We start from the raw sequence: 27863 nt of genomic DNA, 5'->3' as shown, positions 1-27863 counted from the left end.
CACGCCTATCACATGCTAATCAGGCACTTAACAGTGATGAAGTAGATGCAGCCAGAGAACAATAGGCCTGATTACTGATCACTGGGCCATCTTGAAACTATTAGGTCAGTTTCAGGTGAAACTAGCTATTAACAGATACTCAGGCAGATTCCCTCCTGAGGGCAGGGCTTATGTACACAGAGTAGCTTAAATTTCCAGTTCCCGTCCAATTTTTTCACAATTGAGAATGACTTCCGGATGGGAGCCGAAACGTCTTGATTCTGAAAACAGTGTCCAGATGACTACGACTGAAACCTTTTCTACAATATCAGCACGGCCAATGTTTTGGCGAAGCTCTCTTAAGAACACTTTGGTTCCTCTATTAAAGCTAGGCTATCGAATTGCTAAGCTGGATACCATTTTTTATTTTTCCATCAGCTACAACCCACAATAGCCTGTGTATGGTTCGCACAATAAATATCTCCAAGTCTTTCTGTGTGAGATTAAACAACACTGTTTTTAACCAACACTTGAGGTTGGAGTAAAAAATGTTGAGTTTCTAAATACACTCTTCCAGCTTAAAACATACACTGTGTATACGTTTCAGCAATACTTTTTAAAATACTATCACTCTACTCAGACACAGGCACATACATACACACACATTCATACCGATGAAAAACCTTATTCTGTAAAACGGAAGTAGTATAATTATACCGGATGTGACGTAGGCTCAGCCGTCCCAATCGTCCTCTTGGTGGAAGGTGGCATCCTTTCAGGCAAAGCTGAGGGACGGTATGCCCTGTTCATTCAACGCTCCTACTCAGGCTCACTGCCAAACACAGAATGGACTGTCAACACAGAAACATGGCTGCCTCTGCAACGGGCCAGGCGAATGACAGAGATAACGCAACTACAGACAGTCCGAAATGTCATGAAGAGTCTCTGGCGCAGTCACGGGAAATAATAAAACCTACCATCACGGAGCTGACCAAAGAAGTCAGGACGAACATCCTCTGCACCGTGGAAGGATGTGGCAAGATTCTCCCTAATACACCTGCATTGAACATGCATCTTGTTAAATCGCACAGAATAAAGGTAAACGCTTATAACCCTGGTAAATGTTCGTATGGTTTAGGGGTGTACGTAACTGCAGTGCTAACTCAGGATCGTGAAAACACTCATAAAACTGGAAAATGCAAGTCATCCAGAACAACTTCGTTTTAGCTAACACATAGTATTGATGCTTAGCAACCACGGCGTCATAGTTAACGTTTGGTAAAAGTTCACTTAGCTTAACGTTTTTCTACTACCGTTAAGTTTGCCGTTAGCGCGCTAGCTACATTGTAACTAGCTACTTATGTCATCAATTAATGATTTGGATCGCACGTGATGATAGATGCTTACTGCATTTTCGATACAGATCTAGCTACACATTTAAGATTTCTAGTGGACTGTTTGTGGTTGTACTTTGAAAATTGGGGCGTATCTCAATTTGACTGTGCTAACGTTAGTGTGTAAAGGCAGACATCTGTTTATCAATTCAGCTCAATTAAAAGGGTCTTTCTTGGCATAGGAAACACGTATTATATATTATTAATATAGTATATATTAATCGTAATGTTACGATTAGGGTCTCTAAACCTTTTGAAATACGACCGCTATTAATTGTCTGAGTCTAATGTACAATCTACTACCATGCTAAACAGTCAGCAAAGTAGAGGCAGTCAAAGCGTTTAAACCAAAGTCTACTCGTTTTCCTATGTCCTCACTGGACCAGGCTTTTTCATGGGAGGCAGTAATTCACTGTTTCCCCTCCTTGAATGAAGTTCTTTGATGGAAAAGGCTGCCTTTTGTCCTGCAATAGACTAAGCTCTTTGTTTAAATAGGTGAATGTAAGAATTTGAATTAGCTCTTAGAATTAGTCCATGTGGCCCAGCTAGAAGAGTGTTTAAAGGCCCAATCAGTGGTTCTACCATATAAATTTGAGGTACAATCAGGTATATTTGAAAGTTTGAGTCTGTCATTTAGTCAGTCATAATTTAAATATAGGCCTGCTTTACTCCAATGCCTAAACATTACTGGTGTAAGAGTTACAGGAAACTTTGATCTCTCTCTCTCTCTCTCTGATATTCTACTTGATGTGATAACAAAGTTCTTAAATGCTGGAATAGCTTCAAGAATGAGGCATGATGTGGGACACCTTATCTGTTTATATTACGTCCACTTTAACATCGCTGTATCTCTACTACATCATTGCACAGCAGTAATGTACAAAATTTGCAGATCACTCTGTCTACCTGTTTCTTACTGGTCACTCAACCCAGTTCAGGCTCCTTTTTATAAATTTTGTGTGACTGTTTTGGCTTGGCTTTTAGATGTCTTTCTATCCGTATCACATAGCTCAGAGAGAAGCAGAATTAGACTATAACTATGACTTATCACTGTATTGTACAGTCTCCCAGAAAAAGGAAATTACATTGGCAATGGCTACTTAAAAGGCTGTGGACTGACCGTGGGCTGCAGCCAGTTACTGACTGATGACAAATAATGTTTTTATATGACTCAGGCTTCAGCCTACGACCAAATGATGTAGCTGAAGCCAGCTGCCAGAACATTCATTGTTAGCAAAATGTCTGTTTATGCTAACTCCTTATGATATACCAGCCGGTGTTTTGTCAGCTTTGTTCTGCTCCCTCCATTGTTACAGCAGATGGAGGTGACCTTGACCACTGGAAGGCTGCAGCATTAATGACTGTTATGTTATGGAGCGTGATGGTTTTGTCTGTTTTCACCATGCAGGGTACATTCAGTGTAGTTGCTGTTTTGATAAATGTGATAAATATGCTATTCATTGACTTTAAATATAAAATGTGCTGACAGCTGCTTTAGCAAGTCTACCTTGGGACTAAAAGAGGAGCAGTGGTACAGCAAACTTTTAAATCCCATATACTGCCAAGCTCATTAATTTCTTTTTCAGCTGTACATACAGAAATGTGGTGTCTTGCATAAGGTTACGTTTTTAATACGCATCGTATTTAGAAAAGCAAGGCAATGTACAACCATCACTTTTAGATTTTGTAGTCAATGATCCCTTTGAAATATGAGTTAAAAATTGGTATAAAAAGATAACATTTTGTATTTTTAGGTTTACAGTGTATTTGACATTTAGTGCCTTTTACAGCAGTAAAACCTTAAAACTTTGTTCAAGCTCTTAAAACAACTTGAAATACAGGCCTTTCTTTTGGTGATCTAGGAAAATCGAAATGTATACTATTCTTTAACACTCACTGTAAGCTTTGCTCACTAAGGTATGATATAAATATCTAAAATGCAAATATCTCTGTGCTTTGTCCTCTTTCTTGTCTTTTGCTGGCATTGTCACCCTCAGGATGGTATTGTCAATCCCACGGTCAGAAAGGACATGAAGGGCTCTCAGAAGCTCTACTGCTGTCCCATTGAGGGTTGTCCCAGGGGACCTAACAGACCCTTCTCCCAGTTCTCCCTGGTTAAACAAGTAAGCCTTTCCTCCAATGATCTTTAATCCTATCCATGCAATCATTCGTGTAAAATGATGAGGTCTCAGTTCTGTGGAACAGCTCCTAGTGTATTACTCTACACCAAATATGTTACAAAAATCCATTTTACTGGAATGATGTAATACTGTAGAGTTTATCTGTACCCAAATACCACTTTTCTACTGCCACGCGTTGATAAATACTAAATGCTGTTTGAATGATTCATTAGCCTACTTGGACTTAATAAAATCCTCTTAGATCATTAACGCCTCTGGCAAAGCTGAGACCCATTGTTACCTGGAAAAAAAAATTAAGCCATCTTCAGAACCTTTGAATGAAAAGCAATGTAAAACGAGAGAATAAATGCGTAAAAACATACACTGTGCATAAGTATAAAATATTCCAAGTGTAGTGAGAACGATGGGGTGAATGCCTTCCAGCCTTTCACAATTAGTTTAACTGAAGGAGGAGAGACTAAACACACCATCCTCTTCCTCCTTGTCTAGTAGTGTTTAAAAACTGCGTTTTGACAGTTAAAGTAGTTAACAATCTCTGGTGACTGGTTGAATGATATGCTAAAATAAGTGCTGGTTAAACTATGTTTCCCTGAATGTTCGATAACCACTATGCTATTTTCACGTCTTGAATCATGATTGCGTGGCCATAGTGATGTTTGAGAGTATGTGATTTTTGCACCTGAGTAGCCATCTTAAAAGTTTCAAACAAAGAAATAGTTTTAGGTGCGAAAAGCCTTCCTCCATGCCCCAAACTCTGCCTACTTTAGCTAGCTGACAAAATCAGCTTCACTGATGTTTTAGCATCAGGCTGGACCTCCCCTTGTGTCCCCCATCTTTGCATTCTTTTATCCTAGTGTTTCTTAGACGTCTTTAAGCGATTGTTATAGCACGTTATTTCCTTTTTAAAGTTTTCATCTGGCCAACGGAATTACTCAAGCCTGGCTGAAGAAGTTAGTGTAGCCAGATCCATTTTCCTTTACTTTACTTATCCAGCCAACTTTATAAGTAAGAACTTTTTGAAAGACGCCTGCTCAACATCTGTGTTCCAACACAACAAAGGTTAGAACTGCACCTTATAATCCTGCATCTCCCTGAGAACTGTGCCAGCAACGTCTTGGCCCGGACCTTTGCTGTCGACCCTGAAACGAGACTGCCAGGCCGGCTAGGAGACCTCATCCACTCGGTGACCAACTGCTCGCAAGGAGTCACATGGGAGCATAACCTGCAACTGGGCTCCTAAACAATGGAGCCACAGGCAGACAGGCCAAACCACGGTTTTTGCTGTGAATGGGGGTTGAATAAAATAAATTAATTTCCATTTAGATGAATTGATTGCTCCAGCGTTGGCGTTTCGCAGTTTGTTTTAATAACCAATTCACATTACGTTACCTCACTACTGTCAATAAGATCAGGCTCATTTCATCACTTATCACCTCATTAATCCTTCATTTATTCAGTTATTAGGCATTAAGCTATAAATAAATGTCCTCAATTAATCATTAAAAAGATGTCTGTGTTTTCTTTGAAGCAGAAACAATGGTCAATCTATTGAAAATTATTCAGTCCTTCTTAAAAGACAGATTCATTTAATTATCGAGTTATTAATTAATTTGGTTTATTTGTTTTCCCTGTTTCCAGGGTGGTGCCCCATTTAACAAGTGTAATTATTTAATATTAAATTAGTTGATCCACTACACAAGTTCAAGAAATGCTCTGTGTATTGTTTTCCATCCACCATTCAAAGCATTTGTCCTTTGACCCCTAGCATCAAGGACTGTAAAACACTGGGTAAAATGGCCCTCATTTTCCGATTTTGTCTAAATGATACAGTGGATTATAATTGTGTTTGGATCACTAGACAAAAAAAGATTCCTGTCACTTTGCTTTTGGATCTTGGTATCGTGTAAAGTTTTTCAGTTTGTATTGTTATTTAAAAGCTCTACATCCTTAATTTAATGACCACATGTTTTAAAAATGTTTAAAGCAATTGTATACAATATATTCTTTGCTCTTTGATCTGTTTCACTGTAGCACTTCATGAAGATGCATGCAGAGAAGAAACACAAGTGCTTCAAGTGCAACAATGGCTACAGCACAGAGTGGGACCTAAAGAGGCACATAGAAGACTGTGGGAAGACCTATCACTGTACATGTGGCTGCCCCTATGCTAGTAGAGCTGCACTACTCTCACATATCTACAGGACAGGTCATGAGATTCCTACAGAACACAGGCATGTACATGCATAGCCCAGAGTGATTTTTATTGACACTTTGCTTTAGGTTTGACTAACATTTAATTTTGACTGGCTTTCTCTGTATCTGTTTTGTTTCTTTCCAGAATTCCTCCAGTAAAAAAGCGAAAGATGGAGAAACTGTTAAGTGGTTCTGAAAAGGTTAAGACCAGCGAGTCAACCTGTCAGATCATGTCTGCTAGAAAAGAGCTTACAGAGACTGCTCTGCCTTCTGATACAACTGTTCATATCCCAGACTCAGTGAATCAGAACTGCAACCCCCGTAAGAGCCTCCAGAAGTTGCTCCTACCAAAGCCCAAGATGGCTTTGGTCAGTGTCCCTGTGATGCAGCTGGCCCACCTGCCTGTCCTTCTTCCATCGACAGAAAGCGGGGCTCTGAGGTCTGTAGTGCTGGCAGTAGACAGCCAAGGCTCTGTCAGCACCTTTCACCTGCTGCCACAAACCATGGGAGCTGTGGTACCCCAACTTGATGCTAAGAGTTTGGGTTTCAAGGATAGCATGCCTACTTCCCGCTCTAGCCTAGGGCCCATTAGCACAGGGGTGCAGGTCAGTCTGGACTCTGCAGTCACAGAGGACTCAGCCAGCAGCCTGGCAGGACAACGGGGAAGAAGCACCTCCACCAACATTCAAACGGACAAATCGTACTTGTCAAAAATGCCCACAGGAGTAGGGGTTGGGGAGGGAATAGGCTTGTGCTCTGTGGGTGAGCCCTCAGTTTCGTCCTGCTCCCAAACAGACATCAGCGTGAGTGCCCAAGTCCTCCTGCCAGTCAGTGTTGAAACCCAGACATTCTCCTCCCGGGCCAAAGCCACATCTACTATTGGAGCTCAGACAGACAGCCAGTGCATGAGCCAAATTCCTTGCTCCTCCTCATCTGTGCCCCCATACAAAACCAGGCAGACACAGACATACTTTGCCATGCCACAATCAGAGGAGAAGGCTCAGGACCAGGCTGTCATGTGCTCTGACCTATTTGGCAGTGACTCCCTCAGTGTCTCCACCCAGACAGCTCTGGACATAGATGACACCCTCACTGCTGCAGGAAGCAGTTTATATGAGGACTCAAAGTCAGCAGGTGGTTTTGGGGTGCAGGCAGATGAGCTCAACTCAAACAACATGGCAGATAACCAGACCCAAACAATGACTTTGTTAAGTGACCTAGAAAATATTCTGTCTGACAGCATGTCAGGCCACCAGGTGCTCACAGAGGCCTCAGCAGGGTGTGGCTCAGGTCTGGGCTCTGTTCAGGAGCAACACAATGGCATTGACTTTGACTTTGAAGAGTTTCTCAATGCTGTGCACATCCAGACACAGACAGAGGAGAGTGAGCTGGGAGGGCTGGGTGGTGACACGCCGCTGGAGTCTCTGGACATCCAGACTCAGACAGACTTCCTCCTGATGGATGAACTGGACCAAAGTGAGGGACCCAGTCGAACTCAAGCCAGCGACCTGGAGCTATTTGATACTCAAACTCAGACAGACCTCAATTTCCTGCTGAGCGCTGGAAGCCACATGCCCCTGAGCAGCATCCTGCGACATTCAAGCTTTTCTATGAGCACCGAGTCCTCAGATACAGAAACACAGACAGATCTCCCTTCATTTGCCACAGGCCTCTCTTCTCAGACCCCTGTGAGCCAGGGTGAGCATGCAAGGCTGCTGAACAGCACAGAGACACAGACTGTGACCAGCCAGGCAGAAGGCCTGGGACACCTTTTCCTGACGAGCAACGAAACACAAACTGTCATGGATGACTTCTTGTCAGCAGACCTGGCATGGAATATGGAGTCCCATTTCAGTTCTGTGGAAACCCAGACATGTGAGGAGCTTTGTGCTCTCTTTCAGCACCCTGAGAAACCCAACAGCTGAAGCCCCTCTTAGTGAAGCTGCCTAAGCTTTCACAGTAAAGGTTTCTCATGTCTGCCTTTATAAGAGGAATCAATCTATGCTGTCCTCCAGCGGACCACAGTCTTAGCAGTAAGAAGTCTGTGAAAATATCTTTGAACATTCCACTGGAGACATCATGTCCAGAGCCTTTCCAGGTATATATCCTGACAGCTCCGCTGCACTTTATTAGCTCAACGGGCATGATTTATCAGCTCCTGTGACAGTTTACATATTTATTTGCACATAAAGTAACATATTGTATGTGTCTTGTCTGAAATGCCAGTTTACTTCTATATTTCAGTGTATAACCACTAACTGGTTTTCACTGTTTGGTCTTACTAGCAGTTTAAAAATGACTCAACATTTCATCAATATTAGATCTGCACTTAAAAGGGATGACATCTTTAGCTGTGCGTGGCTGTCAAGAAAAGGCTTATAAAATTGTTACCCTGTATGGCAGCTTTCAGATATGCATATACTGCATGAAAACAATTTCATCTCAGCTGTGCAGCAAACAACAATGTGCGTTTAGTTTACTTATGTTTGGAAATGTGCACAACGCCTTCACTTGGTCAGCAGCACAGAAACATAAAATATCTATTCTCAGCTTGTGCATCTGATGGCTGCCTCATTGACGTTGCATTGTCAGCGGTAGCAAGACTATAAACTCTGAATTACATCCTGCAAGCTTTTCAGCCATTGCTAAACGTGACCAGTGAGAACCTTTTCCAAAATTTCCAAAATAAAACCCCATAAAGCCTTCAACGATGAACAAAGCATTACTTAACACCATTAAGATGTATCTCTGAAACATACTTTTAATCATAAAGATGTGGCACAAGTAAAAATGAAATGTTTATGTCTTGTCAGTTGTTGCACACCTTTCATTGAAATGTGATTTGTGAAGTATGATGTTGTATAAACACTTTGTTGTATCTGGGCCTCTATAGCTAAGCAGTCAGTTCAAGTCAGTAAGCAGACTAGGCTGTCATTGTCTTTGACTTATTCATTAGCTGGGTGTAAGTGTATACAGTAGCAGTACTCAGTGCTGAGGTGATCCAGTAATGTTACTGTACAGAACCACAGAGGTGTTGTATGTATTCACCACCTGATTTTGACTGAAAGGAGTCCTGTTGAATATCTTCCGTTAAAATCATCAAATTTTCCAACCTTAACAATCATATACAGTATTTTCATTTTTTATTATTTGTTTTTGTCTTCTCCAAGCAACTAAACTTAAAGGTTAAATTAATTAATTACTTTTTTCATTATACTGTTACACTGAGTTACCTCATTAAGCACAGGCACCACATGCAGACTGTGTTCTACTAAGGACCCTAGTAGAAGCTATAGGCCTTAATTATTTGTTAATTTTGTTACGTTGGTGCCTTAACCCAAGTATTAGCTTTAGGTCTGTTACATACAATTTGCTGCTTTAAAATAATTAACAGAATTATGAACAAACACTGGAAAATTGTCAGAATCCTTTTGGTCTTTGCGTGTTTAATCCATTCTGTATATGTATTTTCATCATGGTTGCATGAAGTATTGGAATGTTCCTACTCATTCTCCATAGTTTCTATGGAAAGATTTATCTTCTGTCACATAAAAATAATGCTATATGGCATTTTATTGAATAGAATTTGTTGGATGCCATCTCATTATTTTAATGAATGGGTGGTAAACGCTATTATGGTTTATAGATGTTTTTAGAGACTAAAAAATGTACAGAACATGACACTGTGCCCAGGTATAACGTGCTCTGTTTTTTGCACCGTATCCAAACAGTTTAATGATAATTTCCCGATGTTAATAAGGGTTTTGACACTCAGATTAAATTTTAAGATTTCTTGTACTGAGATTAGTACTTCTAGTTTGTGGTTCTTGAATTCAAATACAGCATAGCTGCTCCCTGCAGGTTTAGTGGCACAGGGAAATGCCTTGCTTTAAACAGAACTATCTGTAGAAGCCTTGTCAGTCTCAAGTGTCAGTTACAGTGCTTTATTTTCTCTCTGTTGGGAGTGCATGCAGATATTTTCCCAGAACTAAATATTTGCTATTAGTTTCTGTTGCCTATATGTGTAGAGTTAATGGTTGCCTTGACTAATTGTTGGAGCTACACTACAGATGTTCTTAATAAACTGCTGGAAAGTGTATATTGTGTTCTTTGTCACTTATTATAGAACAAAGGTAGAAGAAAAAAACATTGCACTCAACCAATACAAAAAAAAGAGAGCTGGAGTGCATGTAACTACAATCCAAAAAGGGCTCACACACCAAAATGTGGACCCTTTTTGTTATGGAACAACATAAAACTGTATAATATTGTGTCTTTTGTCTTTTCACTTTAAAACAGTTACATCTTACTGAAAATAGACATGCTGAATCCTGGCTTGGGCTGGATATAGCAACTCTTTACAAATCGATTGTAAGTAACCATTTTATTTTCTACATTTTTTTTGATTTGGGACTATTGGATGTGAGCCTGGTCTTTCGGACATGCCATTTATAAATAATGCAGTTTCACTACATGGGATGAAGGAAAACTTGATTGTTAGAAATACTCCTAAAACCTGGAATCAGGTATGTAAACACTTTGGGATAAAGAATCAGTACTCTGTTTTGGCACCTATTGTTTTTTTATCCTGATTTTGCACAACCTTGTTCAGATGTGGGTTTCAAAACATGGAAGGATGCTAGCATCTCTAAAATACAGATGGGACTCTTAAATCCTTATCACAACTCGAGACTGAATTCGACCTTCCTCAAACACAATTTTTCTGCTATTAACAATTTAAGAGTTATATCCAATCCATACCAACATATAAGAGTGGTCTGTACATGAATCATTTGGAAAAGATACTATTGAAAGCTTCTTCTCTAAGGAAGAAAGTTACAAGTTATATTTATGGCCAAATGTTTAACATCTCTACTATCAATAGTAAAAGATCTTGGGGTGAAGATTTTGGGTCCCATCTTGATGATGAGATGTGGCAAAACATTTTATTGAATGCAAAGAAAATAACATGTTCTAACAAATCCAATGAGACTCAATACAAGATTATTCACAGACTAGATGTAACCCAAGCTATTAGATGTAAATATGACCCTATGTGCACTTCATTATGTCTAAAATGTAAAAAAACAAAGCAAAAAAAACAATAGTACATATAATCATCTCATGCGGTCGTGCCCTAAATTTGTAATTTTTTGGCTGTCAGTCCAAAGCGAGATTAAGAAAGTATTTGGGATAGATATACCACTAAATCTGCATAATTTTGTACTGGGATTAGACTCCAATTATGGACGTAGGTACAGGTACAGTCTTAGAATCACTTTGTGTGCTGCATGCCTAACAATTTTACAAAAATGGGTAGATGAAGAGCTCTCTGATATTTTAGCGTTTTGCCACTGGAAAGACATGTGTTAAGAGGTACTCTTGAGGAGTTTGTAAGGGACTGGTCCTCGATAGCAACATACCTGAAAGAGGAATGGTTAAGAATAATAAGTATGGGGGTAACTAATAAGAATAATAGAATAAGTACATACAAACCACATTTTTTAAACTCACCTGGTTGTGACTACTGATATTGTTCACTTTTTTGTTTTGTTTTGTTGTTGTTTATATTTATATTTTTATATTTATGGTATCATTTTATTTCTGTTGAAAATTAAAAAAAATACAGAAGAGAAAAAACAAAAAAACTGCAGCTCCTTAGACTAAGGAACGATCCCATTAAGTGGATTATTTTTTATTTTACAAGGCAGATAAATGACAAAGAGGCAAAGAAAAAAGATCATCTCTGTTGTGAATAATGTTGCACTAATTGGCTGGCCTTTGCAGACCAACATGACGCACAGTATGTTTAGGGATCTCAACATAATGCTGCACTGATAACCCTTGTACATTGCATAACACAGAACCCATCCACAATCACCCAGAATCACCTCCTGACTGATATAAAACTAAAGTTGTGTACAATTAAATTTGACAGAGCACATGCAGTACTTTGGCAACGGTTTATTTCATCATCATGTATAGTTGCAGGCTACAGTGCAACACTGAAGTTTTGACTGAGCTGTAGCTTGTGGTTTAAGTTTAAATAGTAGAAAGTGGGAGGCTGGCACACTGCTTCCTATGAGGTAGTTGCACCGTTGCTAGGTAACTAGAACAGCTGAAAATAGCACTTGTGGGAACTGGTCAGAATGAAATAAAGGCCCAAATGACATATAGAGCTTAACATTTCAATATTCTTTTCACACTGTTACTGTTATGGTTAGTATGGTCTGAAATGTTATGCCAGGCTGAACTGACGGAACACTAAACCAAATGAATTACCTCTGCAATGAGTTACTTTTATGAACATGTCTCATACATTGAAATCATTCTTCCAACTAACTGTTTTGATGGAACTGTTGTATAATGCAGTAATACAAAATAAGACAAAACAGGTTGTTTTTACTTGGTTGAACCTGAGAGATTAAAATGATTTCATACTTAAATGTCATCATCAGTCATGTTAAACATTTATTTCACAGCCCTCGTACAGCTTGACAGCACACACAGTCTTGCTGGGGTGCATATGTGCTTGTGCACCTGCTGCATTGCCGGAGTGGAGGGCCTGTGTGAGGCGCTTGCACATTGAGTAGTTAGTGTGATGCACTGTGTCAGGTTTGGAAGACATAGGTACTTGATACCTCTTGGGGACAGAAACACTTACAGCAGAGAACAAGTGGGGGTTATGCTGATATGAACGGTATTTGGAGGTAAGGGCTGCAGAGTAAGTGGGAAGCTCTGGGTTAGCAACAAGGTCCACTCTTGTTCCTCTCGTCCTGCTCATCTTATCAAACATGAAACAGTTTTCCTCTATGGTTTCTCCATCTGGAGCTTTCTTGTCACTGCAGAGCTGGACACTGACTTTCTGAGGATTCCAATGTGGTGATTTAATTGGTGGTAAAAATGTGAAGTTTTTAATGGGAACCACTGTACTATTAGGCCTATGGCTGTGTTTTTGAGGCTTAGTGGGTCTGTTCTCCGACACAAAGTATTTTGAGGAGAGATGGTGAGGCTGCAAAGGAGTATCTCTGAGTGTCCCTTCCCCCTCTGTCTTTTCTTCGACAGGCCATTCTGAGGCATCTTTCTGCAGAGCTGCCACAGCAGTGTTACTCCAGGATCCAGGATGTTGGTGTAATAGCATGGTTTTCTTAAAGCTGTTATGTTGTCCCACATGAGACTCACAGTTATGCTCTGCAATGCTGGCTGAGCTGTCTGCATTAGGGATTGTTGGGTCAACAGACAAGGGGGTCGGGTTGTCAGCCTCTTTATGCCTTGGTTTCCTGTATCTCTTCTGAGTCAAAAGTATGCAGCTCAGTGGAGCAACTCTGGCCCAACCCTGGACCTGTTTTTAACATGAAATATAATGTTAAATATGTAAACAACAGTTTTGAAATGTTTAAACTGAAAATGCATTGAAATAATTACTTATTATAACATGTCAGTGGAAATTAAATTATAATAATATTGGTATGTGATGTGTGAGTAATTTATCAGAAAAATTACTATATAGATAATGGTTATATAAACAGGTGGGAATTTAATTAATCAGAAATTAAAGCATAGATACATTCCTTCATCTCATTTGAATGAAATGTAGATTTAATCTACATTTTGCCACTGACTCCAAAGTGTGACAGAGGACAGTTACTTAGAATTAACATGTGCAATTGGTACAACTTACATAAAGGTAACATTAACTAATCTGATAAAGGCAGGCAGTAAAAAGGTTTGCAGTAAGAAAACATTAAATTCACTTACAGCTTCTTCCCAACCAGAGTAACAATGATACTCATATGGCTCCAGTTCTGTCAAGAAGTCCTCTTCACTAATATCTAGAAGGGCATCGACATGTCTCCTTTCTGGTGTCTTGTAAGGCTGCTCCCCAACTGCGTCCTTCTGTGTTGGAAGCTCCTTGTCTGATCCATTCACAGCTGTGTGATCCACTTCTTTTAAGGTCGCCATTATGTAGTTAGCTCATGTACTTCATGCTGATATCTAGATTTAATAGAATATACCAAAATAACCTGTAAGAGGTAGTTACATTGTTAATTTATTTAAGTTGAGTTACAGAAACATGTTTTTTAAACGTTAGAAACCTTAAAAACTAACGTTACACCAGTTTGTCAATCTTCACTCACCAAAGCAATCTGAATCCCTTTAGCATTTTAAATGGGTTTGGATCACTATCCCTATATCACAAAGCACCATTCACAAAGAACTGCTGCTACTTATCGTGCTTTTTCTTTCTGGTCGACAGAGTTTTCCCAAACAGAGGCGTAGAAGCGGTGAATGCCTTTAGAGACAAGCTGCAACGCCGTCGTCATAGCAACCCGTAGAGGCTGCACCGGGAAGATGTGACGTAGAGAAAAGGGGAGGACTGACTGCTGCTACAGCTCAGTCTGCTACAGATGAATTATTACATGTCTGTTAATGCCATACCTAATAAGGTAATACGGTAATCCGGCGATGCCCATAGCAATAGAATAGAATAGGATAGAAAACAGTAAATAGAATAAGCTAGAATAGAGACTCGTGATCAGAAACTGTCGATATGAATAAGCCCAACTGTCTTGTCCCAGGAAATGCCCAAAATTAGGATAAAATGTGTTTTATTTGTTTATTTCTTTTCTGTGAGCTAACCGGGTCATTATATTAATGTCACAATGTGAAAAGGGGGAAGTGACGCGGTTTATCACTTGTGAAGGAGGAAACCATTTTGGTTAGTTGCAACGTTCAGTTCTGCACGTAGAGCTACAGCTGACGTCTAATTGTGCTCTACGCAGGTTCGTGTCAGCTGTGAGAGGACGCTGCATGTTCACCATATGAAAATGGAAACGAACGACGGACGCTGCGAAGAGGATACTGTTCTCTGTTTATTCTTTTTGCAGTGAGCAGACAGTGGGTTATATTCTTCACACACCTAAATTTAAAGTGACCGATCTGCAGGAGCAAACTCGCACTTTGCTGGCGCACATCCACACCTTGGTTTATTGGTCCAGAGCTACACAGAGTCAGCTTCTGACGCAGCCGGAGCACCTATCCGCGAGGGGGACACTGACACCTGACGGCTCCATCTCTCGACACTCCGGTATTTCCCGTCACGACCACTTCGGCTCCGCAGTGCAGGATCTGCTGCGTTTTATGGAAGCAGAGTCTGTGCATCCTGTCGTGGTCATGCTGCCCCCAAAGACCTGCCTACCGAGGAACTACAGCTGCATAGCCGGACTGTTCGGAAGCCTGGCAGCGGCAAACCCGCGGCTTGAAGATGGGGAAGATTTTGACATGATGAACGGTACTTGTGAGCCCACCGAGAGCCCTGTGGTGGACGAGAGACCACGGGGCAGAGAGATCTTCCTGAAGCCTCCACAGAGTCCAAACCTGCGTCGGAGGTGCAAGTCGCTGCCCACACCCACAGAGAGAGCAAAGTTAGAGATATCCCGCAGCAGAAGTCCAACCAGTCAGAAAAAGGTCCGGTTCGCCGATTCCCTGGGCCTGGAGCTCATTTCAGTGAAGCACTTCGATGATACAGATGTACCAGAGGTGCCAGAGCGCATATTGGCAAAACTACCCAAAGGACCCCTCCACCTTAATCATTTGGAAACAAAATTCCCCCGGGCCCCTGCGCAGTCTGTGTTCATGGAGTTGCAGTTCACCAACCCAGGCACACTACCCGGCTTTGAGCAGAAAGTGAGGGAGGTGAAAGTCATGTTGGACAGCGTTGAGGCAGACGAATTCAGCCTCTCAGGGTTTGTGCGCGTGTTGAATCTGGCTTTCGAAAAGAGCGTCTCTTTGCGGTATTCTCTAAACAACTGGATAACATTTATGGACAGTCTGGCGTCTTATGTTCCTAGCTCAAGCGACGGTGTCACTGATAAGTTCCGTTTCAAGATCGTCATGCCTACCTACCTCGACAACGGAGGCACATTGCAGTTTGCCATTAAATACTGTGTCGGAGGCCAAGAGTTCTGGGACAATAATAATGGAAACAACTACAAAGTGCGGCGTCACCGGTTAAAGATGTCCCCACCGCGTGAATGGGAGAATGGATGGATTCACTTTATCTGAGCATTGTCCTCTGCAGTGGCACACTGCGTGCGTAATTTGCGCCTAACTGATCCCCGGGTACCTTAATGATGACTGTAGCCTGTTAAAGATTTTTTTTTTCTGCCATTGTCAGCTACACACATGCGGTGACACTTAAAACTATTTCCCACAATAATTCAAATATTTGCCCCGCTGTGGTAACATAGGCCTGCTGAGTGTTGAAGATACGCCTTTGATAGGTTTCCGATGTGGGATGCTGTTGGATAATTTGCCTTGATGTCAGGGCTCTGTACAGCTTGGTGCCCTTTGGGAGGGCATGTTATGTAATGTAGGAACACGTGCCACGGAAAACGTGCCGGGCAATGCCGACTTCAGACATCACTGTTCCTTTCAGGAGATGCTGTAAATGTATTTGGTGGCATGGAGATGTTTGAATTTCCAGTTTGTTTTGCATGTGTGCAAATGCATTGGCTTAATGGGAAGCAGAAAGCATCACGTCTTGGCTGACACGGATGCCAAGCGAACCTAGCAGCATACTCCTCTGGTGGTCTCCTGCAGGCTGGGGGAAACATACACACAAGACATACGTTTTACAGATTTGGGACAGAAAAATGAGGCAGGTTATTTCATTCAGAAAATTCAATGTATAATTTCTCAGTCATGACACTGAAACATGCCTTATTTTAAGCTATGATGTGGGAAGTTGTGTATTAAATGTTGTGCAGTATTTTCTTCATTAGGCTTGAATAGACTAAATGCATTAGATAGTTGTCATCATTAAACTTACATTTTAAAATAATAGCCTATAGGCACTGGGAATTAGTAAGTGACCATATACCTGTAGGCTTCCAATCCAGGGACACCATACTTAGTCATAAACCTGCCTTTTAGCCATATAATTGCACCTTTTCGACACCCATTGTATATTTTTGCAGTATTAATGTAAAAATTATCAAGTATTTTGCCAAATTCAAAAAAGCTTTCTCTAGAAAAAAACTGTCCCCAACTTATAATTGCATCATGCATGTTCCATTAAATCATAAAGGCTGTGTTTATAAAGAATGGCCTTCAACACTCTCATACTGTACCGTGATAGGAAGGTTTTTTTCTGAATGAACCCCTTGAACGTGATTGTTGTCCCCCCAAGGAAAATAAATAGTAGTGAAATAGTAGCAGTTTGCAAATTTACCTCAGATTACTTGTGGACTTTTTCTCCTCTTCTTCAGGTTGAGCATTATAAAACAGATGTTATTTTCACAGTAATTATTTTCTAACAGATACATTCTAACTAAAATATTATTGTACATGTGCAGATTCAAAACGCAATGCTTATTCATTTGTAATGTTCTTGATTGCACTGTGTAACTCTGTTTTTCACAGAGCGGTGTTGTCTATAGACAAAGTAGCTATTACACGGATGTCTGTGTTTAACCGGCTTCTATCCTCAGTCACCACTGTGCAAGAATAGTGCTGCTCCTTACACCCCACATGAACCACCTGACTGGCTGACATTTCCATCCTTAAGTAGCAAACTGCTGTCTGATTACTTAATTTCCATACCATAAGCCTTGATTGATGTTATACGACCAGTCTGCCCTCTCCAGACAACAGCTAATGTTACAGCCATACGTTTTTTATTAATTCACTGGCGAGTAGTCTTCCAAACCTGCTCCCGATCATTTGTGATCATGTACTCTTTATGGCAAACATGCTTGAATTTCGTAGGCAAATGAGTTTACTTAAATGCAAGTATCCAACATGCCACCATGTTTAGTTGTAAGATATTATCAATGTTTGTGGGCAAGTAGAAAGTTGAGACTCCAGTTCAGCAAGTAGAGGAACAAGAGACAAGGTGCTTTTATTTCCAGTGCTCTGACTGTAATCTGAACATCACTTTGTCCTTTGTTTACATCATCGTGGCCTCGGAGGGAAGCTCTCCATTTAATGAGGCCATCAGGTTGGGATGTGGATAAAGACTATTCCTGTAACCACTTAGGTTTTGGAGCAGTTCCACTGTGAACCCATCGGTAATGTTTGTCTCTAAATGATTTGTGTTGGAATTTAAATGCTATACCTGATGCTGTTAGAATAGTTTTGCTGAAGTGAGAGATGGCCAGCAGTGAGTTGATATTTGCTTTCACTACGTTCAGCTTTATCATGTACAGAGCTGCGTTTTTCTCACCTGTTTATTTAAATACACTGTGGATATAAAAGGTCTGGCCATGGCAGTGCTTACTGTGTGTCATGTTGTCAGTGGCTTATTGTCTGCTTTGGTCTGTGTAAACTTTGTTCAAGCATCCATGCCGTGCAATACCAGAAAGCATTAATTATCCAGGCTGTGCTGGGTACAGAGAGATGCATCAATACCAATCAGTCACCGCCAACACAGACTGTGTTTTTTAGATTTTAAGATTTGTCCTGACAAGATTTGCTCTGTTTAGTCAAGAACATACAGTTTGGGAGTGTGTGACACAAATGAACGTCTGAATAAGCTGCTTTCTCCATGTTCCATTGCATGTGACTCTTTGGTTTAAGTTTCCAAAAAGTGCGGAAACTGTAAGATACCAGTGCTCAGTTTTAACATGGTATCTCCCACACTGCTGTTGTTATTGGTGCATCACTACCATAAAGAAACTGAAGGGCTTCTGGTCTGATTAGATTTTCACCTCAGTTTATACATAACATTTTGCATCAGAACTCACTGATATATAGATGTGTATGTAAATGTGTTAATGTTTCATATTGAATGTCTTCCTATTACTGTTCTATGTTGTGTGTGTATTTTAAAGCCTTTTAAAAGCAGAACTGAGAGATGTGAATGGTAAAAGTTTATCTGAAAATCCTGTGCAGTTCGAAGATAAAATATGAGCCCAAACTTAATAAATTACTAAAGCACACATACTATGAAATTTAATAATCAAATCTTTCTTGAAGACCATTTCAAATAAGGCTGCTTGTTAAATTGGGAATACCACTAACTGTGATCATCAGTCTCAAAATGATTTTTTATATATCAGTAAGATATTGTAGAATTTTCCCTAAAATATGTATCAAAATGTGAGCAGTGTATCGGAATGAAAGGATTATATCTGAAACCCCATCTGAACAACTATAGGTGTACACTGCCTTACTAAAAAAAATGAGTTTACGATATAAAGCAGGCTGGAAAAATGCAAGTGCTTGTTTGTTAAGAAATAAGGTGATTGCAGATGGATGAAATCTTGTGGACTCTAGACAATGATAAGGGGCATATCTTAGCAAGATAGGTAACATGAGATGCGATTTATGATTGTAGCAGACTCAGTCAAAGCAGGTCTAATGCACTTGAGTGAGAACAAGGAAAAGGGCAGGGTTGCAAGTCACTATATAGTATATACGAAAACTTCCTTCTCCTGTGAATAGCTACTAACCAAGATGATTTCCATTCTTTATTTTACTGATCTTTTCTCTCACTGTGGAAAGCCTAAATCACTTCTGTCTTATTTATACCCATTATATGGCACTGAATTTACTGAGTTTTTTGGTTTTGTAAATCCTATGCAACCTCTTTTGTGTTGTAACATCTGCAGTCATCTGACTGTTAATCTGTGCTGTTGTCTGTTTTTTTCCTCTTTTTGCAGTGAATGTTAACCATGTTTGCATGTACAGCTGTAACATACTGTTATTTTTCTGTTTAGTTTTTAATGTAACCTATATTTTGTTAAAATATTGGTTAATAAAGGCATTTGTGATGGAAACCAAATACTCTGAGAGTACTTTAAGATCAAAAGCGCTCAATGTCATCTCTATACCATTGCCATTATTTAATTTATCCCTGCCTATTATGTGAACATTGACTACAATCTGTTGCAAAATAGTGTAATCAGACCTATCATTCCAAAATAACATCTCTTAGACTCTAGCAAACCCTGTGATATATATGCAGTGTGTGACTGCAGAGCTGTTTGTGTGCGTGTTCCCAAGGTATCTGACTATAAGGTCAGCTGAGCATCTCAAGGGCTGCAGAAGGTCCCCATTCATCAAGCAGCACACTGCAGTGGGCTGTAGCCATCGCCATTGTAGACATGGCTGCGGACATGTCCTTGAATCGATTGCAGTCTGACTCCACGCCCCCCTCTGTTTATGAAAGGGAGGGGTCTGAGCTTGAAGCAGGAAGAAGTGCAAAGAGAGCTGAGCAAAGGCACAATAAGCAGAATATAAAAGAGTATATAAAACAAACGATAACATAATGTGTTTGACCAATCAGACACTGTGCTGTTGCAAAGTATTTTGGTTAACAAATACCAAAATACAATCAATCTTCATTCTCTTGACTTATAACAGTCATACCAGCTTTATCTCTAAATAGCATTGGTAATTCTTATATAAGAAATAATAAGCCAACTGGCATGCAATTAAATGAAGCCACAGTCTCTAGAGTCCATCAACAAAGCCTCCAACTCTTTCATTAAAGGAATTAAATGGCTGATCATGGCACTGTAATATAATACATTCTTGAGTGATGGAAAGTAAAGTCTGATACTGGAGTTTTTTTATTTGGAAAGTTAATACAATGATCTAAGTGTGTTACATTTAAAGCTTTGTTTGCACATGTGTAGCAGGTATATGTTGGACATGTTGTGTGGGAGATGTATTGGGGGGCTTCTGTGTCAGATTAGGAACATGATCCTACTTAATCTTCATGTAAACCTAAGGCAGTGATGACTGAGCGGTGTTGGCCCACAAGCAACTGTGCTTACTTATTGTGTTGTGTTGAAGGCATCCTGACAGTTTGTAGCTACTCTATATGCCACCTTAATGCTTCCAGCAACCAGTCAGTGTGAATCCATATGGCTATTCAATAAAAACCTGCTGTGAGATTCCAGTTTAACTCTATGATTAGAGCTACTCAGCACCTGGCTTGAAGTGGAAAATCCCATAATTCCCCCGAATTAAGAAAAAAGGAGAATAAGATATCCACTGTCAGAAGGTGAGGTGAAGCAGGAAATTAAGACATGCACAGTTTGATTTGCAGCGTGGCACACTTGTCTTGTCTGGATTACTATTTGTAAGATACATTATTTATATAAGCATCAACCAAGCATTTTACATCAAAATTAATTTTTGGAATGAGTGTGTATCCAATCATACCATATATATCAGCAAAGTGCATGTGTTGTATGCTTGTCTATGTAATTACCAAGTGGTGGTAATCAGGAAACATTGTCATGCTGTGTAACAACAGCTGCTTATATAACTGCTGTGTTCATGTGATGATGACGTTGTGATTGTTCTCTCCCTCAGGCGTCTGGCATTATGAGACTGCATCACAGACCCAAACAGCCATTTTCATCCCACCAGCGTAGCTTCTCCCACCTCATCCAAAGTGTGTCCTTTGGCTCTAATAATGTGGCCAAGTCGATGCCCACAAATAGGTTTCATGATTTCTGTTTAAATCATTCATGTGAGGCATTCAGAGAAATGCTGTGCCATGAGATTAATACTGACCCAGCAGCAGCCAGGGCTGCAGTGTAGGGTATAGCCATAACCTTGTCTCAGTGAGCACTGGACCAGAATAATTAATTGGCTAAATGATCTTTCACAGTTTCAAAAATCTGAAAATTCATTCTGTTGTTTTGAAATGTCTGCTCACACAGCTAACCATGATGGCTTCCTTATTCCTTTGACCACAGCTGTTTCTTTTGCATGCTTCCTGTTTATACTCCAAGGGTAAATTACCCATCATGTTGCTTTCCCCAAAAACCTCTTGTTAAAACTGAGCTTTCTCCCATGTCTCATACAACACAGTCTTACACACATACACGTACTTTCACTCACTCACAGAGGTAAAAATCAGGTGTGTCAGACTGAATCTTTGTCTAACAGCCTGCTTGCCTACTTTCTCATCCTCTTTCCCTCTTCTGCACATTTGTTTTTCCTTCTCCCACCAACCCTTACTTTCATACTCATTAGGTTTTTTCCAATTTGTGTTATCAATATACATTTTTCTTAATTTTTTTAATTCATTTGCTCCTCTGAGTGTGAAGCCCTATTAGTAGGTCAACCATACTTGTCTAAACAGATAGCTCCACTGCATCACTGCTTTAACTAACACACACACAAAGAGCCCAGAAAAAAATCATGCTGCAGTGAATTCATCTGTATCTGTGGTAAGTTTTCCTGACTTCTTCGTAGAGCTCTTAGTGGAAGTTTCAGCAATCTTGAAATCATTTGTTTATGAGAAAGAAAGATGACTTGTTTCCCCACACACCGTATTTAGACATGGTAAAGGAACTAGATTAGAGAGGCTTCATAAGAAATACTTTTCCAACAAAACAATGGCCATTTGCCTTACCACACATAAGGCAGATAAGCTTATGTGACTGACACAACTACTTCTAGAAAAACAAAGAATTGACCCATGTGTAGTTACTGCTGTATTTTGGTAATGGTGAGCTTAAATTATAGTGAGCTGACTTAAATTATGTAGGTATTTTCATGTTGAGGCAATACTTGGAAAAAGAATATTGCAAAACTACTTCTACTTCAATATTCTTATAATAACAAAATCAAATGACAATATGAAAACAATGTGACAATGTTAAAGGGGTTGTTCGTGGTGATGAACCTACAGAGGATTATCACCCCAATCTACAGCACCCCTGGGCTTTAATGAGTTTTATAGCGAGCTTCAGCTCATTGTTTAGCTGTCAGGTCAGAACTTTACTGTTTTGGTTCGCTCTCACAGCATAGTTTTTAGCCAAAGCAAGAAGCTTTTTTCAGTGAAAAAGCTCTAAAAACCCACTACACACTACCTGCTCTGCACCAAATGGCAGACAGACACAGTTAGAGACTAGCTGGTGAACACAGTGGAGCATTTAGCAGAAGAGCCAGATATTTCCCTCAGGAGTTGGTAGAGACCAAAAACAGAGCTAAAAGAGAATGAATACTGGACTTGCATTCAAACTCCAAATGGATGATAATGTTGCTATGTAATGGCTGGATGTGTAAATGAACAACAGTTTGGTAACAAGTTCTCAATATCAACTTAAAAGTAGATGATATGTCAATGTTGTGTTCACAACTTGTTTGTGCTGCCCTCAAGTGGCCAAAAAATCAGTTTTTGCAGGTTTAAGTCAATAAACACTTACTTTCTGAAATTTGTGTGGAGTGACCACGGCTGGAACATTGTTGATGCAAGAAGGAAGAACACAATGTGTTATTGTATGTTGTTAAATAGCATTGTAAAATGGGAATTTGAAAATCTTGTCATCAGTCATTGTCACAGGAAAAAATAACTAAGGCTGTTTACATTGTCCTGTTGCTATTAGCTCTCCAACTTGCTGACAAGACAACTTAACAAGTTGAACGATAACTAGGTGAATGACAATCACTGTAGTTATATGGTTTAATTTTGGCTACTGTTAAATGCAGCTACTATGGATTCAAATGTTAGCATTAAATATTACAATTTACTGTGTATTAAATAGTATTTCACCAAATGCTTGCACAGGTCTGGTGCAGATGTTTAAACTGCAAGAGCAGTTATGCTATAGAATGGGCAGGCTATTCTGTAATAGATGTTATTTCATATGCAGCAAATGGAATATGTCTGACATTGAAAAGCTAAAATGATTTTGTAAGTATCCTGAAAAGTATCAGTCTGGTCCGTTGTGGGTGAGATGTGAATCCAAAGAGCTGTTTAGGCATCCCTCTCCACCATCAATGACTGTTTAGTATGCTGCCGATCTCCTTCTAGACTTCCCAGGTCTGCCAGACCTTATGTAATAAAACACCAAAGTTCAGTTTCATATGAGCACAGCAGGAGTCATTGTACCAGTGAATATTACTCTGAATAAAGCAGAAGGTACAGCATTACATTTCCTTCCTCATTTTAAACTTGTCATCCCTTTCTTTTTCTTTCATTCTCCGCTGTTTTCATTTTCTATCATTGCTACACTCAAGTGATTTTATACGCAGTTCAGTTTCTTATCTTTTTCTCATCACTGCTGATGCTCTCCAATAAATTAAATGCTTCTTTGTCCATTCTGTTCATTACTCTCTTCTCCTTCTCCCGCCGTCCTCACTTTTTTCACTGTCCTTCTGGACTGCATCTGGTATTAATGACGCATTGAGCATTCAGACCACTGCAGACACAGTAAATTTCTTGCACTGGCACCAAGGAAGAACTCCGGGCCAGAGGCACAGTCATAAATAATCTACTGATCTAGACTGTTTCCATCCTTTCTTCAGCTCTGCATCATTTCAGTCTGACCTAAGGTGGATAAACAGAAAGCATCACGCTGACAAGCTGGAAAGACCAACTTGGTAGGCACTTATATAAAAGCACACGTCAGAGTGCATGCACACATGCACTGAAGACCGTGTTGTGAGAGGAGACAATCAGTGGAACATTAAGCATCGTCAGTTCCCAGCTGACAGGTCTGCCATTGCCACTCTAAAAATGGCCTGTCTGTCACGCCAAGACAAGTCACTTATCACCAAAATTCACACATGGATTTTCTCTTCAGCCAGTATTGGTGGCAAATGCAGGTGACAAATGTATGTTTGACACAATGCCAATAAGAGGTGCCATGGTGGTTGATGTGTATAACACCATATGCACCACAGTGGTATAGAAAATTGAGTAAATGTCTACCTGAAGAACAATCAGTTTATGGATATAACGCATTAATGATATAAGTAAATATTGGCCAAAAGTCTGTGGACATTTGAATGAAGTAAGTAGGCACCAAAATATTAATTAATGAATCATTATTAATATTACCCATATGTGATCTATCAATACGTGATATGTTGAACATCTCATTCCAAAATCACATATATAATATGCTGCTATAACACTGTTTTTGGAAAAAATTTTGGAATATGGCTGCAAGAATTTTCTCCATTCAGAGCTTCAGTGAGGTCGGCCACTGATTGGCTAATGTAAACCAGGAAGTAGATGCTTCTTAGATTTTAAGAAGCAGGAAAATACATGAATGGATAAGAGCCAAGAGGTGTAGCTGAGATGGTGTCATGAATGAACAAATATGGGAAAATATATGAAACATTCTTGACTGAACTTTAAAATGTCTGACTTGGTTGAGCTGTGTACTGGTTTGTCAGGCATGACATTTTTTTAGAGGTAGTAACATCCAGTGCATGCTGGGACAGACTTTAGTCCCCAGGAACTTTGTGGGTAAAACCATTCAATTAGATTAGCTATCATGTTATGCTAGATTAGCTAGCATACACTGTGTGTCTTTGTAAGTGAATAAGGGTGCACCAGAGAGAGAGATAGATAAAGAGAGAATACAGTCTGCAATAAATGGAGAAGGTCACCCTTAACAATACTCAACAGTGCTAAGAAAGGAGGTATCAGCCTAATGTGTCTCTCCAGTGTGTCTGTAACAAGAGCCAAAGATGCCAGCCTGTCTCTCACTGTGTGTCCCTGTATATGCTCAGTGGGTGACTTTAACACCCCATCTCTCCCTCCTCACCATTGTCACCCCTGCAAAGGGTACTTTATCACAGGGAATGATGTCATTGACTCCCACGCCCACCCTCATTTCCAAATAAAAGCACCGTCTGCTGTTTAGGAGCAGGACCAGGCGCGTGAGTGATTCAGCAAAATGTGACTGCTGTCGGAACAAATATTTGTTAGCTTGTTAGGGTGCGTCTCTCCCTGCAGATGGGTACTGGAGATTTGATGTATCAGGCATGAAGCAGCAGTCATGCATGAACATGAAGATACTCAGAGTTTATGTATGCATCCGCATCTGTGTGTGTGTGTGTGTGTGTGTGTGAGAATGCTGTGTGTATATTTAGGTTGTTCTCTCTGTGTGTGTCTGCCTTAGGGTAACCTGAATCATCTCATTTTCACCCTGGTGGCTACATCTCTATAAGGCCTGATGCCTTTGGGTGCAGAGCACTCACAACAGGTCTCATGAAATAATTATGTTGCTGCACTCTCACACCCCTCTCTGTGTGTCTGGCTTCTATCCCAAAGCACTCTCTTATGTCTCTCTGAATCTCTCCTACAGACAGTGGCAGGTCACATGGAGCGAATGTGTGACTGGATATGCTGTAGTCTTCCTTTGCCACTGACCCTTAGCTCGCTGCTGACACACACTCCACCCATCCACCCATGTACGTGTAGGAGTGTGCCTGATTGTAGTTTGTGTGTAGGTGTATGTGTCCAGTATCAGTGTAGTTCTATCTGGTCCATTAGCTTAGACTGGCGAAGTCTGTGACATCCAATGAAATCTCTTCTCAAGATCCTTTTCTATATAAAGGCATTTCAGTAACTTTAGATATTTTACAGTAAAGTTATGTAATCATTTTAATGTATCAAGAATGAACCATCAAGCTCAACATTTTAATGTCATCTTAGATTTTTAATTTTATCATATTCTAAATCTATTAGAAATTTAATTCTGTGCCCCGATACAGCCTCATTATATACTTGTATTTTGAAGAGTTACAGAAATAAAATTATGATGATTATGATGCTGATTATTACCTACTTACTTACTTAATTACTAACTGTATGTATTATATGTATGTATGTATGTATGTATGTATGTATGTATGTATATACTTTTGGCAGAAAAAGGAACAATTACAATAATATATATATATATATATATATATATATATATATATATATATATATATATATATATATATATATATATATATATATATATATATATATATTCTCCAGAGTGACAGTCTTTCTTTGATAGTTGAACTAGAAATGACACTGTAGTTCTGCATATGCTCCACTGTCTTGAAGTGTGCAAAAGACTGGGTTTTTTTAAGCCCATTTACCACGTGTAGGAGAAAGTATTTCTGTGTGATAAACAAACTGATGCACTTCATGCATGTGTGCACCAGGACTCTGCAGATGGTGACTTTTACCCCTGAGGTTTGGAGCTCACTCTCTGCTGCCCTCTTTTGTGCAAACATGTTAAAACAATATCATGTTTCTATAACCTGCGTTACTTCAAGTGCTGCAGAGGAATGTCCAGGCTCAGAATTCATCAGCACATCAGTGAAACTGTCTTTGGGAGACAATTCATAATCTGCTCCGATGTAAATCCTTAGGTATTAACGACTGACAGCCTTATTGTTTATAACGGTCTTTAATCCTACATTGCTGCTGATATTACAAAAGCCACATTTGCTTCTCAACACAACATACCCATCACACACACAGACACACACACACACACACACACAGCCAAATCCTTTTAAAATGGTGTAAATCCTCAGTGCAAGTCAGGTTAATGAATGAGGCTTTGTTGGTACCCGATCTGAAGGCTTGTGTTCTTGCTCACAACCCTCTTAATGTGTCTCATCTGTCCGGATGCTCCACAGGTTAGCAGATTACAGAGAACAAAACCCAGAATATGAGGCTGCTGGCAACAGAGAGGCACAGTCATCAGAAACAGCATCTCTACCTCCATCTGTCTGAAGGACAGCACTCTCTCTCCCCTCCCCTCACACTCCATCTGGTCCCTCTACTGTTTGTGTGTGTGTGTCACCATGACCATTATCACTATGACATGCAGGCCAATCACACTCTACTGTCAGGACTTTGCTCTTGCGTTTTTTTAAATGAATATATTTCTTCATTGGCATGTTCCTGTATATTAAACTACATGAACACACATAAACATAATACATAAACACCAGGTGTGCTAATCTCTCTCCTTCTCTCCCTCTCTCTCATTTGCTTTCATCTCTCCAAAGACTCCACTGTTGCCATGGTGACCTACTACTTCATCATAGGTGAGACCCCAAGCTCGTGTCAGGTGAAAATAATGGTCATACCAGCATATTAACCACACTCATAGACCTCTCTTTTTCCTATTTCAAAAAGCAGTATAGAGGTTAATACAAACAATGAAGTTGAAAAATCTCAGCTAATTCATCACAGCAGCTGTCAGCAACTTACACTTCCGTGCAATGTAGAAGAGGTTTTGGCAGGAGATGAGTGGAGGGCTTATGATTTTGGCGGCGCTGTGTGAGTGTGTGAGAGAGGATAGAGCAGGGCTCTTAAGTGTCCTCCAATCTGTATTGTTTCAGCTGGACAGCCTCGGGGACAGCAGGGAGAGATCCAGAG

The 27863-nt window shown here is 40.0% G+C and overlaps 3 protein-coding genes across 5 annotated transcripts; 2 read left to right on the top strand and 1 right to left on the bottom strand.

The window, feature by feature from the left end:
• Positions 1-687: 687 nt before the first annotated feature.
• Positions 688-27507, top strand: atmin (ATM interactor). Of its 2 annotated transcripts, XR_006377531.1 has the most exons (6): positions 688-1077; positions 3371-3496; positions 5546-5745; positions 5853-7805; positions 10007-10078; positions 27491-27507. XR_006377531.1 is itself a non-coding variant. In XM_044191177.1 (4 exons), the coding sequence occupies exons 1-4, from the start codon at positions 826-828 to the stop codon at positions 7630-7632; spliced, it is 2358 nt and encodes a 785-aa protein (XP_044047112.1). In that variant the 5' UTR covers positions 688-825; the 3' UTR covers positions 7633-9806. The 2 variants fall into 2 exon arrangements, 1 of the variants encoding a protein (XP_044047112.1); XM_044191177.1 differs by lacking the exons at positions 10007-10078; positions 27491-27507 and having other exon boundaries at positions 5853-9806.
• si:ch73-103b9.2 (uncharacterized protein LOC100150067 homolog) lies at positions 11387-14023 on the bottom strand. 2 transcript variants are annotated; one of them, XM_044191194.1, is made up of 3 exons: positions 13846-14023; positions 13466-13731; positions 11387-13049 (listed from the first exon to the last, which is right to left on the bottom strand). In XM_044191194.1, exons 2-3 carry the CDS (start codon positions 13667-13669, stop codon positions 12171-12173), a joined length of 1083 nt encoding a protein of 360 aa, XP_044047129.1. In that variant the 5' UTR covers positions 13670-13731; positions 13846-14023; the 3' UTR covers positions 11387-12170. The 2 variants fall into 2 exon arrangements, with proteins under 2 accessions (XP_044047129.1, XP_044047138.1); XM_044191203.1 differs by having other exon boundaries at positions 13466-13702; positions 13846-13984.
• LOC122873899 (protein phosphatase 1 regulatory subunit 3E) lies at positions 14018-19493 on the top strand. Its single transcript, XM_044191217.1, has 2 exons — positions 14018-14154; positions 14491-19493. Exon 2 carries the CDS (start codon positions 14849-14851, stop codon positions 15770-15772), a length of 924 nt encoding a protein of 307 aa, XP_044047152.1. The 5' UTR covers positions 14018-14154; positions 14491-14848; the 3' UTR covers positions 15773-19493.
• Positions 27508-27863: the final 356 nt, after the last annotated feature.

Source organism: Siniperca chuatsi, linkage group LG1, assembly GCF_020085105.1.
Source record: "Siniperca chuatsi isolate FFG_IHB_CAS linkage group LG1, ASM2008510v1, whole genome shotgun sequence".
In the NCBI taxonomy this organism is placed as follows: domain Eukaryota; kingdom Metazoa; phylum Chordata; class Actinopteri; order Centrarchiformes; family Sinipercidae; genus Siniperca; species Siniperca chuatsi.
Note: the sequence above shows the minus strand (reverse complement) of the source record. Positions and strands in the feature narration are given on the sequence as shown.